The 21,127-nt window shown below is 38.8% G+C and overlaps 2 protein-coding genes across 3 annotated transcripts in view; one reads left to right on the top strand and one right to left on the bottom strand.

Moving 5' to 3' along the window:
* LOC120788575 (cell migration inducing hyaluronidase 1) overlaps positions 1-11,797 on the top strand; it is a 174,579-nt gene extending 162,782 nt beyond the window's left edge. For both annotated transcript variants that reach the window (XM_040124443.1, XM_040124452.1), the window contains 6 exons: positions 1,769-1,954; positions 2,423-2,627; positions 3,893-3,979; positions 5,059-5,216; positions 5,550-5,650; positions 6,903-11,797. In XM_040124443.1, coding sequence (XP_039980377.1) covers positions 1,769-1,954; positions 2,423-2,627; positions 3,893-3,979; positions 5,059-5,216; positions 5,550-5,650; positions 6,903-7,030 — 865 coding nt within the window. In that variant the 3' untranslated portion in view covers positions 7,031-11,797. The remainder of the gene's footprint in view (positions 1-1,768; positions 1,955-2,422; positions 2,628-3,892; positions 3,980-5,058; positions 5,217-5,549; positions 5,651-6,902) is intronic.
* A 4,038-nt stretch (positions 11,798-15,835) lies between these two features.
* Positions 15,836-20,372, bottom strand: mesd (mesoderm development LRP chaperone). The gene is made up of 3 exons (XM_040121199.1): positions 20,160-20,372; positions 18,442-18,674; positions 15,836-16,714 (listed from the first exon to the last, which is right to left on the bottom strand). Exons 1-3 carry the CDS (start codon positions 20,313-20,315, stop codon positions 16,447-16,449), a joined length of 657 nt encoding a protein of 218 aa, XP_039977133.1. The 5' UTR covers positions 20,316-20,372; the 3' UTR covers positions 15,836-16,446.
* Positions 20,373-21,127: the final 755 nt, after the last annotated feature.

Here is a 21,127-nt window from a genome sequence, read left to right as displayed (position 1 = left end):
ACTGTGGGCAATGTAGGCAGAAGACGAATGCATGGAGAAAAAAAAAGATGCCTATTATTCTGCTGCATTGATTTTGAGACTTAACTGTCCATCGTGACTCCAACAATGTTATAGGAGTGCAATGCTAAATAGGTGGAGTACTCTTTTAACGTGTGGAAGGGTTTGTAAAAGTGGGTTTGGGTGGATTCCTCTCAAACATTAGATAGATATGATTGACCCTAAAGGGTTCAGTATGCTTCAAACAAATTACTTTGTCTTAAGTGTTCAGAAGTATTTAACCTGTTCTATATGACCACACTTGAGGGCGGAGCAAAAAAGCTTGCTGACATCAAGAGGGACAAAATACGATGACTCGTACAACGGATAGTCAGATATCGGCGTACATAGTGTCTACTCCTTTCTTACTCTGTCTTACAAACGAAAAGTGCTTGGAGTAGTTATATGGAGAATGAAAAAAGAGAGCTTGAGAGAGAAGTTCAAACCTTGCTTACTCTCACACTTTTCACTTGGTCAGTCACTGCGCACAGTGGACATAACTGTTGGTTCCAGAATTCGGACGATGGAAAGTTGAGGAGGAGGGTGTTTCAGACTCTTACAAGCACTTTGTTTGAAGCGTTTTGATGAATCTAGAAAGAGGCAACGCATACAGTATACAACTAAACATATGAAAGTGTTGTGGAAGATGACATAGGAAGTTGGTTGATCAAATGAATTTTAGTTTCAACACTGATCCCTCCTTAAAGGCCCTCTGTAAATGGCAGGGCTGCTCCTCAGGCCACTCAGATGAGCCAAGTGTTCTGATGGAGGCCATCAGCTCATTCTTCTCCCTCCTGTTATTTACCAGGACTCACCACAGAAACGGGGGGAGCCTCACCTTGTGCTCCTCCCTTCAAATAGTGTTAACAGTGTTGCCTTAATCTTTTTAAACTGCATGAAGGCTGGTTGTCATTTCAAGCATCTCAGCTATTCCCCATGGCCTGAGTCCACCCTGAGATTAACAGTATTTTTCCATTGATGATGCATACACTAATGGCCCCATCTACAGTTCAAGAAGGAATACAGCAAGTGAGACTGATTCTCTGAAGAAAGAGCTGGAATATGAATTGTTTATTTTTGTCTTAAGAAGACAGCTTCTCTCTGTATTTTAAGGGTATACCAACTGATCATGGCTTAATGAGTCATTCTATCTTGCTTTGTTCAGTGTGATATATTAAAATGAAGATACGTCCTGCTGATTTTAAGTTTTGCTAGTTAGGCCATAATCTTTTAAATTTGCTGTCTTGTGGACTTTTGTTCGTTTTGAACTTTTCTATTTTTCCTGATTCAGCTTATTTTGAAACCAAATGTTTTAATTAGTGCTGAAAACACAGCAAACAGCAGTGTTTAAACTTTGTATGCACTGTATCATATCATCCCAGAGTCTTCCAATGTCTTGTTTTGTCCATCTACCAGTAGAAAACCCAAAAGATGTTCAGTTTAGAATGATATAAAGATCTACAAATCCTCACACAGTAGAATCTAAAACCAGGGTGTATTTTTCCATTGTTCTTTCATAAATGGCTTACAGTAATTAATTTATCAAAATTGTTGACAGTTACTTTTTTATTGATTAATCAACTAATTTGTTCAGCTCTGTTCACAGTTGATGTGATATTCACCTTAAATAGTCTTATGTGCGTTGTTACTATGTATTTTGGATCTGAGAACGGGTTTTGCTGTGAAATAAAATGGGTACTGTATTTTTGTCGCTCTGCTTCATGTGTGTCAGAAATGACTGGATCGACGTGGGCCTCTGCTACCCACAAAGCACCACTTTCACCATCATCTCCGATATCCACAACCGCCTGACCAAACAGACCCGCAAGACCAGCGTCTTCATGAGGACGACACAGAGGGAGAAGATCAACCACTCCCACCTGGCCAGAGGATACTACTACTGGGAGGAAGACACTGGGTCAGTCAATGACACTGTCAGCTTAAATAGCCTTTAAGCCAAACTGCTAAGCTACTTAAATGGGAGGTCAAAACTGAAAGTGAGCACACTTGTAAACAGTGTGTGCAAAACTACAGAAATTAAAACTGGCCCAAGTAGCAAGGGAGCAGGAAGTGAGTCAGTAAGCTGCGATGGATATTTACATTAGAACAGTTTTGATAATAATTTTGCTGTTCAGCTTTGTTTTCTCCTCAAGATAAACTTGCCTAAGTTTGGAGGTTTGTTTTCAACCTGGCTGATCCTCTGATTGCTCATCTGACTTCTCGTGTCAGCAGTTAGATTAAATGACTATATGTCGTCTATGTCCTCAGTACAGTAATTTCATATGTTAGCAAAGATAAAAATGCATTTCACAATGTAATTTTCTCTGTGGTTGCAAAGTATCGGAGGAAATTTAGGATGTCTAAAGCTTTACTGTGTGGATTACAGCCTGCTGTTCCTGAAGGCAAAGGCTCACAACGACAGGGAGCAGTTTGCCTTCTGCTCTGTCAAGGGCTGTGAGCGGGTGAAGATCACAGCCATCATCCCTAATGGCAGTCCACCCAGTAACTGCATGGCCCAGGCCTACCCCAGACACGCTGAGCTGCCTGTTGTGGATGTTCCCATGCCCAGAAAGATACCTAATGCCAAGCTGGTGAGAGGTAGTGGTAGTGGGTGGTGGTGGTGGTGGTGGTGGTGGTGTGTGTGTGTGTGTGTGTGTGTATACCTTTTTGTTCCAGCACACTGGCAGTGCAGTCCAATAGTGGTCTAACAAGCCCCATCAGGGGCTGCCCATCAGGGGAATCCATGATGCCATATTAAGTGACATTCACATGATCTAAAACAGGGCGGACCAAACTTTTTATGTCAGTGGCTACATGGAGAAAAACAAAAAATATAGTCCTGTACCTCGAGCCTTCTCATTCAGGAGACCCCTTAAAAAAGTAGATCTTAATGATCAAGTTTTAAACACTTTTTGAGATACACTTGAGTCTGCTGTAAAATTATTTTATTACTGTTAAATTTAATTCAGCACAATATAGAAATAAAAATTATAATAAAATTGGTGATCATTAAAATCTTAAAATACACTCTTTAAAGTACGGTGAAAAGGGAAGAATTTCGGACACAGTCACAGACAGCAAACATTTTGACTTGTCATGACAGATATGACACAGGTGACATTAATAACATTACTGGCGGCTCTGTTTCATTTACAGTAAGTAAATGTAATTTGTCACACCTGTGATTTTCTATCTGACATTTCAAAATGTCTGTGAAAAAGGTCTACAAGACAAACAACAGTACAAAGAGTCTCTGAAAAATCTGAGCAAGAAATGCAAGAACAAATAATGATGTACCAGTGTAAAAAAAAAACTTAAATAGCACAGAGACTAAAAATATTAAATAAGTCAATCAATTACTAAAATTCTAAATATACAAATTTAAATCATTTAATGTTCTTGTCCACATTGTTTCTCAAGGAGTAAAAGGTCTATAAATACATTCATACTGCAAAAAATTTACAAGTGTGTTTCATAAGGCATGTTTTTCATATCTCTTTATCTCTACAAACTGCTGCTTTTATTTTGCACAGCCTGTATAATTCTTTAACTCATATTTCAGACATTGTAGGCATATACCCTGTTTTTAAGAAATGAATTCCTATTTGCTGTATCCTTATTTAATACATTCTACTTCTCCCTGGCTTTATCCTGTTAAGTTTTCCTTTTGTTGTATCTCAATTTTCCCCACAGCAAGCATTAGAAATGTAATCTCTGTCTTATTTTAAAGTGACATTTTCAGCTGTGATGATCTCATATCATTTGTTTAGCTCTGTTCTTGCAGTGAGTGAAAATTAATTGTAAAATTCTTGTGTGTATTAATTGCAGCTCTGTTCCTTTGCTTACTTCTTCCCAGCACTCACCAGGACACTTCGTGGAGGTCAAACTGGAGTCCTACAACACTCGCTTCTTCCACATCAAGGAGGACTTTGCCTTTACTGAGGTATCCTTTGTCTCATACAGACAGTATAATAGGTGTACTGTTACTGTCACTTTGGTTGAACAGCTTAGATTTAGGCCACTGGTTATGGTTTACTGAACAGAAAAAGGTTTGATTGCTCCATGCATGGATTACTACAGTTCATTATAAACTTGAACCAGAATACAGTTAGTCAACTGCTAAAAGTATAAGATATTGGTAAAAGTCCTTCACTTTTAGTCCCACTCACAAACTTAGAAATTAAAGCTATCTACATCAGATAAGGTAATCCTTTTATTAATCCCACAGCGGGTAAATTTGCAGTGTTACAGCAGCAATGGGGATAATAGCAAGAACATCAGTAAAAATCAAAAATAAAAACGAGTAAACAAAAGTAATTGACAAAATAACTAAAATAAATACAAAATAAGTAAAATAAGTTAAAAATAAGTAAAATTAAGGAGTAAACAGATTCAATGGTTGAAGTCACATAGTTTACATTGATGTTGCACGAGTGGATTTGTCAGTTTTGGTGTGAGTGGTCTATTGGGAGCATTGCTGATTGTAATGTCAGACAGCAGCAGGAAGGAAGGACCTGCAGTATCTCTCCTTCACACACCGCAGTTGAAGTAGCCTGTCACTGAAGGAGCACCCCAGTGCTGTTAGAATATCCTGCATGGTGTGGGACATGTTCTCCATCAGAGATGATAGCTTAGCCATCATTCTCCTTTAAAAAAAAAGGCACCTGGTAGTGGCATCTGCACCAAGAGATTTCAAAAGAGGGCCACCCTTCTTAGACTTGCTTCTTCTTCCCGCTCACACTTAATCCTTACTTATAACTATTTTACTGGTTGATTTGTTGATGATATTGTTTTGTATTCTTTCAGTAGCAATTTAACCTATACTATCTTCCATTTTCATAAAGCACTTTGTATCTCAGTTTTTTTTAATCTTTACTATAAAAGTTATTATTATTTCTGACATGTGTATTCGACACTGACAGTGATCTGTGTTATATGATGTCAGTTCCGCTGACTTAGTGATATTACTTGTGTGAAGTGCTTTCAGACCTGTAGTGTGATTGGCTAACTCTGTCTTGACAGGTGAACGGAAGGAAGTTGTACCAAGCAGAAGATGGGGTGCAGCTGACAGTAATTGACGGGAATGATGGGAAGGTGGTGGAGAGCAAAGGCTTCAGGAACTCTATCCTACAGGGCATCCCTGCACAGATAGACAACTACGTCAGTGGACTGCGAGACGGGTAAAAAGCTGCTCCTCTGCTGTCTAATTCAGTTACACCAAAAATCTTTTTTTCCTACCAGTCTGTTTAAGATTCTTCATGACGATTTTCCACCATATTTTGGCAACTTCTTTCCTTTTTTTTTTTGAATATGCGCAAGCCTTCCAGGAAATTTTATCGCATTGCTGCAAAGGTTGTGTTACAAGAAGCCAAATTCATGATAATTTCAAGTTACTTTTATAAGAAATAATGGTTTCTTATGCTCCACTACAATACACATGCTAGAGTTAAAAGACACATTCAGCTACTAAATGTGATACTAAAATGATGTGCTGTCTCTCACTCTTTATCTAGTTCCATCATTCTCATGACATCTAAGGGCCGTCTGGTTACCAGAGGATCCTGGACTAAAGTCCTGGATAGACTTGGAGCAGACAAAAGCATCAAATTGAAAGGTAACTAACCATATCTGTACCAATGTCCATTGAGATAAATGGAGCATTTTAGCATGAGTATATTGTATCTCAAATGCATTGGATAAAACATTTATGGTTTTCAGCAAAAATGCAGTAGTTGGCACTGTTGTGTCATTGGTTGCATTTTTCACAGGTCACAATGTGAAAATGTCTAAGGATTATTATTTTGTCATCAAGTTTCACAAAAGATTTATCAAGAACAATTTTAGAGACATTTTGTCTGTTAATAATATCTGTGTCAATGTTGTTCCATGAATCATGATGTACATCATGTACAAACATACGATTCATAACTGGATTGAACTGAGCTAAATAGTTCTTTCTTGTTAAAATGACCAATGGTCTTTAATGTAAAATGTTAAATCTCTTTTATTGGGACATGGAAAAATTAAAGCATCCCAATCTGGCTGCCCAATCTGTCTTTGTTTAATTACGTAATAATTAAGTAATAGAATCAAGTAGTCGAATGGACAACAAAACAGAACACAACATACAATAATCTGGTTGCAGCTACGGATTTCTATTAAAGGAAATGGCCATTAATTTGTATATGGTCAAAAGTAAAGACTTTTAATATTTTATATACCCTTTAGATAAGTCTAAAGGGTTACATTTTTACCTGTAGGGGATATTGCCATGCAGATAGTTTTGCTTTTATTTGCCCATATTTTGAGACAGATGGATGTCCATCTGTGAACATTTTGCCAGGAAGGTGTGTGAAAAAATGCGCTTTCCATCTATCATGATTGTGACTGACAATTTTCCATTTCAGATCTCAGCACCTGTTATAAACATTCAGGTGCAAAGAGTGAATGAGTTATGCTGTTCCTGGCCTTGAGGAAGTTACTGAACTCCAAATGTTTCCATTCAGGCCACCAGTAGAACTGTAGTAACTGATGATAGTACCTTATCAAAATGTAGCAAAATGACTGTACCTGAGTCACATATTGTAATGAAAGTTTAAATTGTAAAACTATAGAAAAAGAAACAACATTTTTTGCAGTTATCAGCCTGTATGGTGTACATGATGTGATACAAAGACAATAACATGCATTATGGACTGCAGCCCCCTACTTCCAGTCTAGAACCAGAGGCTTCTGTTCAGAATTGGAGCAACACTACATGGTACCCCTGTGCTGTTTAGAAGTGAATGTGAGGCAGGGAATTGCTGAAAAACAACGTGATGCTCAGATTATTTATCTTACTTTAATGTCATTTGGCTTCCCTGCAGATAAACTGGCATTTGTGGGGTTCAAGGGCACCTTCCACCCTGACTGGGTCCATCTGGTGGTGGACACCGACCGAGCCAAGATCCATCAGGTCTTGCCTGTCCCTGTGGTGCACAAGATTAAACTATAAGTGGCAGGCAGAGTGGGCAGTCAAGAGACTGTGTACCCCTCAGATACTGACACACATAGCCCCCAAAAATACACATGCACGACACAAACTTACACATACACACACACTGCCAGCACTGAAGAGTCAGTTGCTCCAAGCCATTGGTCCAGGATCAAGCTGTGTTTTTTTCCAGGTTTGGTGATCAGAAAAAATAGTATCTGATCTGATTTGGTGTGTTGAAAAGGGGAAGACCATTTCCCAGAGCCAGCACTGCCCATAATGAACTGTAACTGTGTAAGACACTCACCATCAGTAGAGCACTTTAAAGTGACAACACACCCTGTGGCAGCCATATTGGAGGTCTTAAGCTCTTTAGCAACAATGGCTCAGAACAACCAATGGTGTTTGCAGAAATCCAGTTGTCTCCAAGGACATTAATAGACATGACTGATATTGGTTATGTTTCTGACTGAACACATTGTTGTTATGTTTACATAACGTTAGCTTGCCAGCTAAAGTAACCATAGGATTTGATCAGCTAACCATAACTGTTATGCTGTATAAACATCCATTTTCTTTTTTTTCTTAGTTTCATGCTAACATTAACATTGGCCTGTTTGCTAAATTATTCTGAAAAAGCCAAAAAACTTAACTGACTCTTCTCAAGCAAAATCTTGTAGAGCTTTAGCACAGAAACTGTGGCTTAACAAAGCTCAATCTTGAATAATTTGCACATAGCGTGTCCTTGAACAGATTTCACTGTTGGTTTACCCCTGCACTCGGACATATACAGCAAGATTATACTGATGAACAATGCTGTTAAGGTTGGGCTATGCTTGGAATGAACTAGTTCATCCAAACACATCAAAGGCAAAATGAATAGTAAAGCTTGATGGCAGGTAAGGCAAGATGTGATAATCGCGCAAATAGGGATAACGTCACACATTTTTGGTCAGTCTCTCCTTGAACACATTCATGGTATTGAACTCATTTGGATACACAAAAAGGGACAGAATTGTGTAAAGACTGAAAAAAGAGAGTTTGAAAGAGAAGTTCAAACTGTGAATACTTTCACACCTCCACACGCAAATTACTTTGACTGAGGGATTTTCAGTTTGGGTGTTACAAAAATGACAAAAGGTAATTCAAGTCAAGTTACAAAAATTGTCACGTCTTGAGTTAAAGGGCCCTCTTTAACACAATAGTGCAAAGTAAGTATCACTTTTCCAGCTGAGGATCAAGGGAGACTGAATCTATTTTGCCTCTGGTTTTCCCTGTGACCCAGCAAGGCTCCTGACCAGGAGGGAACATTAATTTAATGTGGACTAGTTTGTAAATGTCGTCGGACCACATCTAAAGGCAAAAGTGTTTGTAGCTGTTCTGAATGGCGATTTTAATTGTGCAGCAAAAAGCCTTTCATCATGGAGGTGATCAAGGTGCAATAATTCTTCCAATGGGAATTATGATGCACACTTTAACTAAAGGAATTTATGATGTTGCATTTGTCTGCTGACAAAAAAAAATGATGGAAGAAGATAAGTGAGGAAAGACAGCTTGAGAGAAAGAGTTCAAACCCAACCTACTTTCTCACCTCCACACACCTGGTCAATAACTGTGGTAACCTTGCAAGGGGTGGGGGCAGGAGGTTTCAAAACACTGTTTGACAACCCGACAAGCACTCTTCTAAGCACACTGATGCCTTCAGAGCCTGCTTCATGTCTCCCCTGCCCCAATGTCAATGAAGCAGCTGCATCACCTGTTACGAACACAGGAATTAAGAGGAGATCTTCTCTCACCCGTGGGTGTTTTCCATTCCAAACACATACAGGGAGAGTAGGGGTTTAGTTGCTAAATAAGAGACAGAGTGACCACATAGGTAGGAGCTGCTTCACCAGGACAGAAAATTTTTTGAAATCGGATCTTTTGGAAGTCTTGGAATTCTAAAGTCACAAAATATTTTTTGTCAGGTCTTTTACTAGCTTGATTGGGTAGTCCATATATTCCATCTGTCATGTTCTGGACAGGATCATGTTGGTAGCAGGATGAGCAAAGTTGCCCAGATGTCCTTCTCTCCAGCCACATCCTCCATCTCTTCTGGTAATCTCGACGTCTTCCCAAGACAGATGGGATATATACACCTTCCAGCATGTTCTGGATCTGTTACAGATCCCATATAAACCAGCCAGTAACAAACAGAGCAACTTGATCTGGAATATAGAAACCAGGTCACCCTTCTGAAACCAGGTGAAGCTCATAAGGGAGCACCTGGGCCTTCACCTATTGGGCATGGTTTAGCTCAACATGATAAGACAAGACGGGGTTTCAATTATGTGGGCTAACCAGTCACAAGGGAGGCCCAAGTGTTTGGCCCATTGCCAGCTGGATGGTACTAAAACCGGTTGAATATCTTGGTGTGCCCCCCACCTCACCCCCGCTGTGCGTAACACACAAGCACAAGTTCCTTCCACTTCCTGGGCATATAAAATTTGTTATATTTGTGACTGCTTCAGACACCAAGGACCTCCTGCTTGGTTACCCAGTGAGATATTGAAACAGTTTTGGGTATGTTGTCCAATCAGTTGCAAAGTCTTTAACGGATATATGCAGAGGCTCATAGACAGCGAGTTACAAATGAATCTAACCACCTACCAATGACAATCATATGCAAATATTTTGTATTAGCAGTAAACATTGTGAGGAAAAAATGATACCACCCAGATTACATTATAATCAACAAATCTGCAAAATATTCAGTGCCAGTGTTTTTTAGTTGGATTACTCTTCAATATATATGCTTGGAAACTAAAGAGAGATCAGGTACAAAACTATTTTGCTAACAAAAGGGGTACATCATGGTCATCGAATGGATTACTGAAGGGCCATACCAGGCACAGGCCAGGGGTGGGGGGCTCCAGGGCCAGAGCCTTAGTATAAAGTGGGAGTTAACTATAATATATTACGCTAATATTTCTTGTTGGGAAGTCAATCAAATAACAACAAAATGACCATAAGGAGACGCAAAAGAGCACAAAGACACAAATTGATGCAAAACAACTACAAATAGATGCAAAATACACCACAAAGAAATGCAAGGGACCACAATAAGATGCAAAATGACTACAAACAACTACTCTGATTCATTTTTGTGTCTCTGAGAGTTCTGGTTGGCCTACAAAATGTTACTGAGACACAAAGCTAAGACAAAAGGACTACAAACGGATGGTTTGCATCTTTTTCACTCTGGGTTTCTTTCTCCTGTGTAGGAGGAGTGAGAGGCCTTATATCATGCCTCTATATCATGAAATTCAGTTTTTCTCCAAACAACACTCTTGATCATGACAATTCATTATATAAGTTAAAAAGAAATGCAGTTCGACATAATAGTTGGACTGAGACGCACCTTGTCAAGCAGTCTCAGCCACTCGGGTCTGAACACCAGTCTAAACAAACAGTCAAATACACCAAAGTTCATTTGAACTAATAGCCTTCTCTGATTCTTTTTTTCACTACTTCCTGATTGAAACACTTAAAGTAAACAAGTTTCTATTACAAAGAGTTGTCTGATTGTAGTTCATAGGAGGCTTGGTTACCTAGATTTGGGAAGAAAACTGAGATACTACATTACTCACTTTTATGTTGCTCATTTAACAGAAATCCTTTTCAAGAGTTTATTTTTGGCCTGGTTGTTTAATATTTATGTGTTTGATATTTTTACTAACTCCTGGCCAATTCTCCAATGGACCTCCACAATGTCAGCCATGGTTGCCAGACACTTTATGATGCAAATACAAAGCTTCTAAATGAACAGAGGGAGAAAATACTAAGAAAGTTTGAGTCACCTAATCAAACACATTTATAATACATGCATCACCGAGCATCCTTCCCATGCAGGTCTCCATGACGTGACAGATGTAGAAGTTGAGTGGTTTTACCCTCCTGGTTTGTTTGACTAAACTGTTACTGCTAAACTGAGAAAAGAGAAAAGAGGAGGAGGGAAAAAAAAAACAAAACAAAAAAAACAAGCATTCCTTGTTTTGCATCCAGACCTGTAGTTGACGACTTGCTCTGTTTCATTCCAAGCACTTGCTCACTTGATATTGTGATGTTTTCCTCCCATGTTTTTTTCACATCAGTGTTTGTGATCCATTTGTCTGTGTTTTTGGAGTAAACCAGCAAGAAGCCCATAACAATATAAAAGATTAAATTATCTTGTGAATGTTAAATTTGGGAGTTTCTTTTTTCTGTGCAATTTCCCCATTTCAATATGACAGAAAAACCTTTGTTCCAATCTGGCAAGAAAAAAGATTTCCCCACCCTTTGCCGAAATAGCTGGTCTTTTTTCGGAGGTTGTAGCAGTAATTTAGTGTTTTGTATGTTTAATGTGTTTTTAAAAATCCACAGATTGCTAAGAGATATATTTTATACTTATTTATTGTACAGACACAGTTGATCCAAATCTACAAGGGACATTTTTGAGTTGTAATGTTATTACTGTCCTGTATGTATACTGTATGTAAGAAACAATTATAGCTCCATTTTAAAAGATTTGTACCAGACACTCACAGCTTACATGCATATGACTCATATGGTATAGTTGGCTTGTTTTAACTGTACACCTATTGGATGTGTTGTATATGTGGCTTGGGCTTGTAAAGTGATGAAACTCCATGACTTTGAATTTCTTGAGGAGTTTTGTACAGAAATAAATGATGATGAACATTTTGTCGAATGTCACTGTGTCCCTGCCAGGACTAACAGAGCAACATACCGTGCATCGTCTTTAAAATACTGTGTATTATTCTGATATCTGAGTCACAAATCATTCAAACACAAAGTGTGGTTTCCACTATCATGTATACTCCCAGCAGCACGAGGTGGTCCCCGATCAGTATGACCAGGGTCTCCTTTTTTCAGTTTTCAGTGCACCGACAAATTATAGGCAAAAAAACATGCAAAAGAAGGAGGGAGAGAAAAAAACAAAATGTACAGAATAGGATAAAAACAGGAAGAAAACAACATAGATCATAAAGGAGTATTGTTGGGTGCTGTATCTAGAGGATTTTGACACCAACCTCAAACGTGCAAAGTTTTACTTCAATTCAATTCAATTTTATGTATATAGTGCCAATGCATAACAGTGGTTATCCTAGGGCACTTTTCATACAGAGCAGGTCTAGACCGGAGTCTTTATGGTTATATTTACAGACACCCAACATTCCCCCATGAGCAAGCACTTGGTGACAGCAGCAAGGAAAAACTCCCTTTTAACAGGTAGAAACCTTGAACAGAGCCTGACTCATGGTCTGTCCCGACCGGCTGGGTTGAGAGAGAAGGAGAGAGAGAGAGACAAAGAGAGAGAGAGTTGGGGGGGGGTTAGGAGGGTGGAAAGAGAACATAGCACAGTACAGGTACAACATAAAGATATATAACAATAATGAGACTAACAATAAAACTAATAATTATAATAATAAGGTGAATAGTAATAGTAATAAAACTAAATATAATAATAGTAATGATAATCATAGTAATTGAAGCAGTGGGTGTTGAGCAGGATCATGGGGGCAGTAGGTGGTTTGCAGTCACAGATCCAGACTCTGCAGCTCCAGAGGCAGAAATACCTGCAGAAAGTGACAGGAAGAGAGAGGAGAGAGACGAGAAAGAACGAAACTACGGGAGAGAGAAGGAGTCAAGTTAGTAATCAGCATTGATGGGATATGAATGCATTCAGATGGAGAGGAAGAGGAGGAGAGAGGAGCTCAGTGCATCATGGGAAGTCCCCGGCAGTCCAGGCCGATAACAGCATAACTATGAGATGGTTCAAGCCAAGCCTCAGCCAGCCCTAAGTGTAAGCTTTATCAAAAAGGAAGGTTTTATGCCTACTCTTAAACATTGAGAGGGTGTCTGCCTCCGGGACGAAAACTGGAAGATGGTTCCACAGTAGAGGAGCCTGATAACTGAAGGCTCTGCCTCCCATTCTACTTTTGCAGACTCTAGGAACCACAATTAAGCCTGCGTTCTGGGAGTGCAGTGTTCTACTGGGGTAGTAAGGTGCTATCCGCTCTTTCAGACATGATGGTGCCTGACCTGTAAGGGCTTTGTAGGTGAGGAGGAGGATTTTAAATTCTATTCTGGATTTTACAGGGAGCCAATGCAGATAAAGTAACACATGAGAAATGTGATCTCTTTTTCTAGTTCCTGTCAGTACTCACGCTGCAGCATTCTGGATCAGCTGGAGAGTATTTAAAGATTTGTTGGGACAGCCTAATATAAAGGACTTACAATAATCCAGCCTAGAAGTAACAAAAGCATGGACTAGTCTTTCTGCATGTTTTTGAGACAGGGTGTGCCTGATTTTTGCAATGTTACGTAGGTGAAAAAAGCCAGTCCTTGAAGTTTGTTTTATGTGGGAGTTAAGAACATATCCTGATCAAAGAGAAGTCCGAGATTCCTTACAGTGGTGCTGGAGGCCAGGGCAAAGCCATCTAGAGTAACTATATCATTAGATAATGTGTTTCTGAAGTTTTTGGAGCCAAGTACATACTTGTCCTCTAGTATCGCTATGAGACTATTTTTCTAAGTGGGCCCTCCTTTTGTTCATCTTGTGCACAAGGACGCACATGCACTGATTAACAAGTGGCAGTAAAGGCATATTCACATTACAGCGGAAAAACAAGGGTTTTGTGCCGCAGTGTATACCACTCTAGAACTGCCATTGGCACTGTATTAAACGGCACCATTTTCGCTGCAGTGACTTAGCATCTTACCATGTTTTTCTAATAAACCTGGCAGCAGCATCTGCATGCTGATATTTTGCCAAGCAAATATCTTTTTGTCTTGTCTGATATGAGACCAATTTGTCATGTACAGTTCTGGAAATTCAGAAAAACAAGTAATTCATCTTTCATCCATCTTCAAACAGTGGTCAACAGCGAGTGGCTGTGGTCAGGGTTGCTTGGATCAAAGTTCTAAAAATTTGAACACAACCCCTCAACCCCACCCCATGGACCTTTGCACAATGCATCACATACACAGTAATTTGGAGGCATGCGCAAAAGCTGTTATAACACATCAAGATATGCTGTAATGGACAGCAAAGGAAGGAAAGAATTAGACAATGCAATATGCATGGTTTATACCACTACAGGGACACGTACAGTATTTTTTTCTTCACTACTTAACATGGCTCTTGGCACAGAATTGCCTCATGATTCCCTCTAGTGCCATGTGAATATGTGGGACTTCATATCTTGTCACCATCCTCTCTGAATTTCCTCCCTCGATGAACTGTAGTTTGTACTGGTCTCTCTGGTTGTTACCAATGTGCACTGAATATTATTTATAATAATATACCTGAGATGATGATATTTACTGAAAAATGTCTGTCAATTGCCTCAATCGGAGCCACACAATATGGGACCATGAGTCAGCAGGACTCAAGATGTTTCCACTATCCAGCACTCACATTTGTCTAAAATACCCCTTTGTGGAACAGGAATCATTTCACATGTTTGGTTTATCATGGGGACATTAACTGTTTTCAGACTTACACACAAAACGATGCTCCCCTGCCCTCAGATTGGTCAAACCTCAGATTACAGTGCTATGTGTTTGATGTATTAGGAGTTCAATTCATCTGCTGTAACTCATTCTGGGCAAAAGGTCACCCTCTGTCATGGCTGCATGTAGAGATGCAATAGATAGTAATACAGTGTAAGAAATCTAGTTTTATACAAGACATCACCTAGGATATCTAACATATGTAATAGTGCTGAAATGATGTCTATGCTGGTTTTATGACCAATTTTGTAGGCCACTTAACTGATACGAATTTCGAAACAGTAACTGTTGTCTTTATGTGATGGGTCATCACATCCATATTATTAATGATAATTTCCAGAACTTTTCTTGTGTGCACATATCTTCTGAAGACACAAACCCAAATACGTACTCAAAACGTCATCAGGTTATCCAGTCATGTAAATTATACAGTATACTACATGGCCAAAAGTATGTGGTCACCCAAATATTTCACTCGTGATCAAGTCTGGGGTGAGTTTCACAAAAGCAATTTGCAAGCACTACTTATATGCAGATCGCAGATGGTGGCAGTTTTTCATTTCACAAATGACTGTCACTCACAAGTTTCAGATACATTTGTATGTCCTATAAAGTTCATGCTCATGATGTTTGTTTAGTAAGTAAAACCTGTTAAAATGAATGTGGGAGGATATAATCTCATGTTGACAAAAGCAGATTGTATGTTGCAAGCTTGGTGAAACCAGTCCCTGGCTTGCAGTCTTAGCTCCAGTTCATCCAAAAGGTTTTGGATGGGGTTGAGGTCGGGGCTCTGTGCAGACCAGTCAACACCAAACATCCAGACCAAACTAGGAAAAACATTTCTTCTGGATGTAGCTGTGTGCAATGGGGCACTGTCATGTTGAAACAGGAAAGGGACAAACTTAAACTGCTGCCAACTTTTGTCTAAAAGATTTCCCTTAATTGTAACCAAGGCCCCTGGCCCAAATAGTATGTAGGCTGGCCTGCAGTCACTTTTGACTGCACAGTGCATCATCATATTCAATTTTGTCTGTATTGTCCAATTCTATCTGCATGCTTCTCTCATGTAAATATATGATGATTTAGTCTGGGGAGTGAAGGGAAATGATGTTCAGCTGACTACACTGTATGCAGCATGTCAGCCATTACAGCAAATTCAACCTCTTAACTACACAGTGAGATATAGCAAGATTCTGAGCTACCATGTCCTCCCAACGGACTTACAGAAGACACATGCTTAAAACCTCAGCAAGGAAAGATAGCTCCTTCGATTGTATAAAAAAATGTTTATTTTCAGATTTAGTGAAAAATCAAACAGAAAATGTGGTTGCTATTTTTGTATCAAATCTTGAAGTGCTGCTGGACATGACCAATGTCTAAAAGTCCTGGACAGGAAGGTCTGATGAATTACACCATGTCTTTACCAGGAAAATCACTTCCTCTACTTAACATGGCTCTTGGCACAGAAAAAAAAAAAGTTTAATAATGCTTACCTTGAGTACCTTTCAAACAAGATGTGCATGCAGTGTTTTTCATTTGATGATAATCCAACAGAAAACTAAACTAGTCAGCACTGGTGTTACAACTGATTTTAAAGAGCTTGTTACCACTCTGTTCACTGCAACATGTTCTAGTGAGGGAGAGGTGGAAAAAAGACAATAAATCTCTGAGTAATGATTCCAGCTCAGCAGTCAAGGTTAATGTAATGAACAGGATTTACAGGAGTTCACTCATACCAACGACTCTGAAACACTGCATCTTCACATGGTCCTGTAGGCCCTCATAAGTTAACTGCTCACAGATCTTGGTCTTGAGAATAAGCATGCCTAGACCAGAAGAGAAAGGACCTGTGACTCCTCATCTCCCTCTGTGTTATTCCATCACAGCTCCTTTTTCGGATTGCTGGCATTGTTCCCCTCAAAGTCGGGTTTCTTGCTCTCTGTCTTCTTTTTGCTCTTCTTCTTGGCATTGACTTCATTCTGCTGGTTATATTTGGAATTGTCCTTCTTGGCAGCCTTCCCAGGGAACACCTGTCCCTCCACTGTGACGTCAATGCAGCGCTCCTGGGCCACAAGGAAGTCTTTGACCTCCCAGGCCAGACTACCATCCCGCAGCATGAAGATCACCCTGTTGGAACCCACCACAAACCTGCAGGAGGACATGTGGATCACACCAGGTACTGTTCATTACTATAGACTACCCTCCATTCTAATGTACTGTTGTTGTTTTTAGTGACTGTATGACAGCATAATTAATAAAAATGAATTGCTAAACTAAGCTATATATGATGTTCCAGTGACATGCAATGTTGGAATGAGAAGAGAGAAGAATACATGTGATATATTGTGATGTTATCTGCAATAGAATGTTGAAAATGGGAACGTTTCAACCTGATAACACCTAATAAGAGAGAGCAGTGATGAGTGGAAAAAGCCTTAGGATGTAGAACTTTTTATGTGCTATAATCAAATGAATAAGAGTTCCATAAGTTAGGATAACTGTATCTGATTGACAGTTGGCCTCTGCTTGTGCAATTTTTTAGAAGATGAATTATTTTGAAAACAAGGGATGAAATGGTCTGGAGGATTTTCCCTTTTCAGTTGTATATAAATTGTATCTTCACCATAAAAAGTACAAATTTCAAAAAACATCTCACGTAAATGTATTGGTTGGAATTTTAAGAAGAAATTGTAAGATGCTGAATTTCCTGAAATAAAGAGGCTGATATAGTGCAAGGACTCAACCATACTGTTATAATATGAGAAATAAATGTAGCTTAAAGAACAATAAAGAGTGTGAACCCTTTGTTTGCAAAAAAAGTTGGTTTCTTAATTATATCAGTGGATTCCATTAAATTCAGTCTAATTTTAACACACTGATAGACATCTTTTCATCTGCAAAGAAAACAATGGGCTGTGCTGATATCAGCTGTTCCAACAAGAAAGTTCAACTTTGGGGGAAAAAAGAAAGAATACACACAACAAATGGAAAGTAAAATCCATCAGTCTCTGACCAAGCAGTTCTAAAGAGCCAGCTCTTTAGAGGTGCAGTGATGGGGAGCAGTTAAGTTGGTTAACTATGACAGCTGCCTGCAGTGTGCCACAGACAGCATGCAGATGTCTTGCTAGCTGAGTACTCTTTACATACGTTTGCTGGCCCAAATTCCATTTTCACATTTTCATGTGTAAAAAAAATAAAGTAAATTAAAAAAAAAAAAAAAAAAAAAAAATCAGGACCTTATCCAAACCAGCCAAGTTAGTTGAAACAAAAGTCAAGTAAAAAGTAGAGCCCGGCCCACAATGGATTTTTGGGGTCAATGCCAATACCGCCTTCAGGGAATAAATAAATAGATAGATATATCGGCCGATATTCTTCATATTGTTTTATATATATATATTTTTATATATATATATATATGTTTGTTTGTTTATATATATATATATAAATAAATATAGATATAGATATATACACAATTGACGTCTAGACATTAATGGAACTGAATCCAGAGTATGACGTCACCTAAAAATACTCAGTGCTTCTGCTCCAGTCTTGAACAGATATTATATTTTCTACATACCACCAGATGTCACTGTACTCGCTGTGTTTAATGCTCCAAAGCTTCAAATATTTTTTCACTACAAACAGGGAGACGACTCTAAAACTTAATCGGGCTTTGCTCATGCATAACAACCACTTTTAGTTCTAATAGTTGATAACAGCACTAAAATTGTCAGTTGGTTAATTGGCTAGTCCACCTGACAGAAACTTCAACAACCATTAATTGCAGGCCAAGTTAATAAGAAATAAATCTACTCTCTTGAAAAGCACTTAAACAAAGTTCTTGTTAATGTTAAATGAGTGCACTGATTAAGTACCTCTGAACATCAAAGTTGGCATTGAAGAGGCTGCCCTGCCACAGGCCTGTGATCTCCTCTGTCTCTTTTTCAGTGGGATCCCCTGAAACTGTAGCAAAAACCATCAGAGTCCTGCCCTTTTTGGACATCTTGAGCAGCTCTTCTGGCTTAGAGGGGTCCACATTGTTGAAATCAATGGGAGGAGGAGACCTCTTGTGCTCTGGGAGGTCACCTTCCTCAATGTCATCATCCTCCTGTGGAACAAAAAGAAGAAATGTTGTACATCGAGTCATGAGAGGATAAAATGGCCAGGACATGATGAAACACTGGATAATACTTAAGTGCCTGAGTTCCACTGTCTCCCTCTTCATATGGATAAGATGCTGAGCCAAACCCCATTCTAAATATTGTGGAATACAGTTACCACAGCTGAGACATCGTGAAATACTGCATCACTCAGCAACTTTTCTACCGCATTATATAACAATCTTCAGCTTTGCATAAATACAATCCAATGGCAGAATGTACAGAGGTACATTTACTGCTTACTGTACTTGAATACAATCTCCATTTTACCATACTTCAACCCCACTACATTTTAGAGGCAAATATTCTACTTTGTACTTGATTACATTTACCTGATCATTATAATTATTTGTTACAGTGTACAGTTTTTTTTATTTTATATACACACCTGGTTACGCACAATTCCCAATACTGAGTTCATGTTTTCTCTTCACCAACATGCAGCCCTGCACAACAGTTAACCTCACTTCCAAAGTATACTATTGCAACCTAAACACTTCATAGATGTCTCAAGTTTGATTAATTTGACCTGAACTCTGATAGAACTTGTCTCCCTACAAGTCAACTTAATCACTTATAAAACAGTATAGTCAACCCTGTCTTCTGCATTTGACTACAAGTTCTAATCCACATCGCATCTTAGGTCCTATTGTAATGCAACTGTGTAGCTTAGGTTACAATATTAAAATGGAAATCAGCTGTTGTTGGGGGGTGGTCTTTGTTTATTTTTGTCTTTCTATCTCTTTGTAGCAAACTGATCTCTAACTTAATATGTGTTTTGTTAAATTTGAACTTAAAAATTTAAGTGTTTGAAAAAATAGTATGTAAATGTATGTGAAAATAAGGTTTTGCTGGTGATTTGAGTTTGAAAGATGTAGTCACTGAATACATTTTGTGTCAAATCAATAAAACGTTTTCTACAGCTCTGTCAACATAGACTGCTACTGTGCGGACTGTGTGAACAATTTTTAAGTTAATTCAGTACTGAGAAACGTGGTTGGATAGAAAAAAAATATTTAAAAATGCTGATAACACATTGATAAATCTGTAATAAATAGCCAATATTGAAATGTGCAATAATGTAACACTTACATAGGCCTTTTTCCTGCCCAAGTAGTCTTCTTTTGACACTTGAGTACAGGACATTTTGCTGACAGTGATTCTGTTCTTTTACTTGTGTAACATTTTGGATGTAAGACTATTAGACTGTAATACTGTAAGACAGTATTTTACTTTGTGGTATTGCTTTGTTAACTTATATAGGGGATACTTCTTCCACCAAAATCACAGCAAAGAGCAGAAATTAATAGTAAAGTAATAAGGCAGATTAACTGTAGCTATAGATAACGTTACGAGTTCCGAGTTTAGCTAATGGCTAAGCTAGTAGCTAATGTCTGCAGGCGTACTGAATGAAAACCTACGCGTTAACGTACCTCCCATTGTTCCAGGAGCCGTGCCATATCTGCATCATTGTAGTCTCGGATATCTTTCTTTTTCTTGGTCTTATCTTTCGTGTCAGTTGCTAAAATAAAAAGCAAATAAGTGCAGAGCAGGAGCACCGCGTATCTCCACCTGAAGTCGGACACCATGTTTACAGATGGTGTGTTCGGATTGGCTGTGGAGTCCGCCGGTCACAAGACAGGAGAGGCGTGTCAGAGCTGTTAAAAGCCCACCGGCGGCACGCACGCCATATGAGGCAATTTCAAAATAAAGCCAGAATTATTAAACCTTTTCTCTCTCGTTCCGCTTAAGTGGTGATTTTTATTTATTGTTAAAACATTAAAATGTCTCTAATACATTTTGCTCTCATTTTCTTTTACATTTTCCATCCATTTGGTGTTTAACGTATGTTTACACACATACAGTATGCCATGGATGAAAGCGCTTTAAAGGCTTTGTACCTGTACTTGTTTGAGTCTAGTGCCCACTCTAAACATGCTTGACTCTGTGTAGAGAATGTGAACCCAGTTCAGGCTCTCAATCGTATACTGATTGAACTCCCACACCCCATACCCTCAGAGCATCTCCCACAGAATACCACGAAGAGCATTTAAAACTTTCCTGGATGAGTTTAATGACTGATCTACCAAACAAATGTAGGTTGGTTTGTCAAATTCCCATGACCCTCTGATTTTCTCTGCAAGGATAAAAAGATTTTCCACTGTTCAACACCCCGGACAAAATCCTCATTGTTCCCCCTTAGTTTGACATTGTAAAATCCCCTTTACTCTGCTTTTTAGGACTTTTTAAGATGGATACTGATTTTTTTTTAAGTAAATGAGAACTTATACTGTCAACAAATCCCATGAGAGGATCATATCCAACAAGGTTTTAGTCCTTGCAGTCCATCACATCTTTCAGATCTATCTGACTTCCCTACCCTGTCTTGTGTGTCTCAGCC

Source organism: Xiphias gladius, chromosome 1, assembly GCF_016859285.1.
Source record: "Xiphias gladius isolate SHS-SW01 ecotype Sanya breed wild chromosome 1, ASM1685928v1, whole genome shotgun sequence".
NCBI classification, from domain to species: domain Eukaryota; kingdom Metazoa; phylum Chordata; class Actinopteri; order Istiophoriformes; family Xiphiidae; genus Xiphias; species Xiphias gladius.
The sequence above is the reverse complement of the archived record's forward strand: the minus strand, read 5'-3'. Positions and strand labels throughout refer to the sequence as shown.

Coding starts and splice junctions, on each gene's coding strand:
- mesd (XM_040121199.1), bottom strand. CDS start 20,315: ATGGTGTCCGACTTCAGGTGGAGATACGCGGTGCTCCTGCTCTGCACT. Junction 18,675..20,159: donor GGCTCCTGGAACAATGGGAG/GTACGTTAACGC, acceptor TTTGTTCCACAG/GAGGATGATGACATTGAGGA. Junction 16,715..18,441: donor GCCAACTTTGATGTTCAGAG/GTACTTAATCAG, acceptor GTCCTCCTGCAG/GTTTGTGGTGGGTTCCAACA.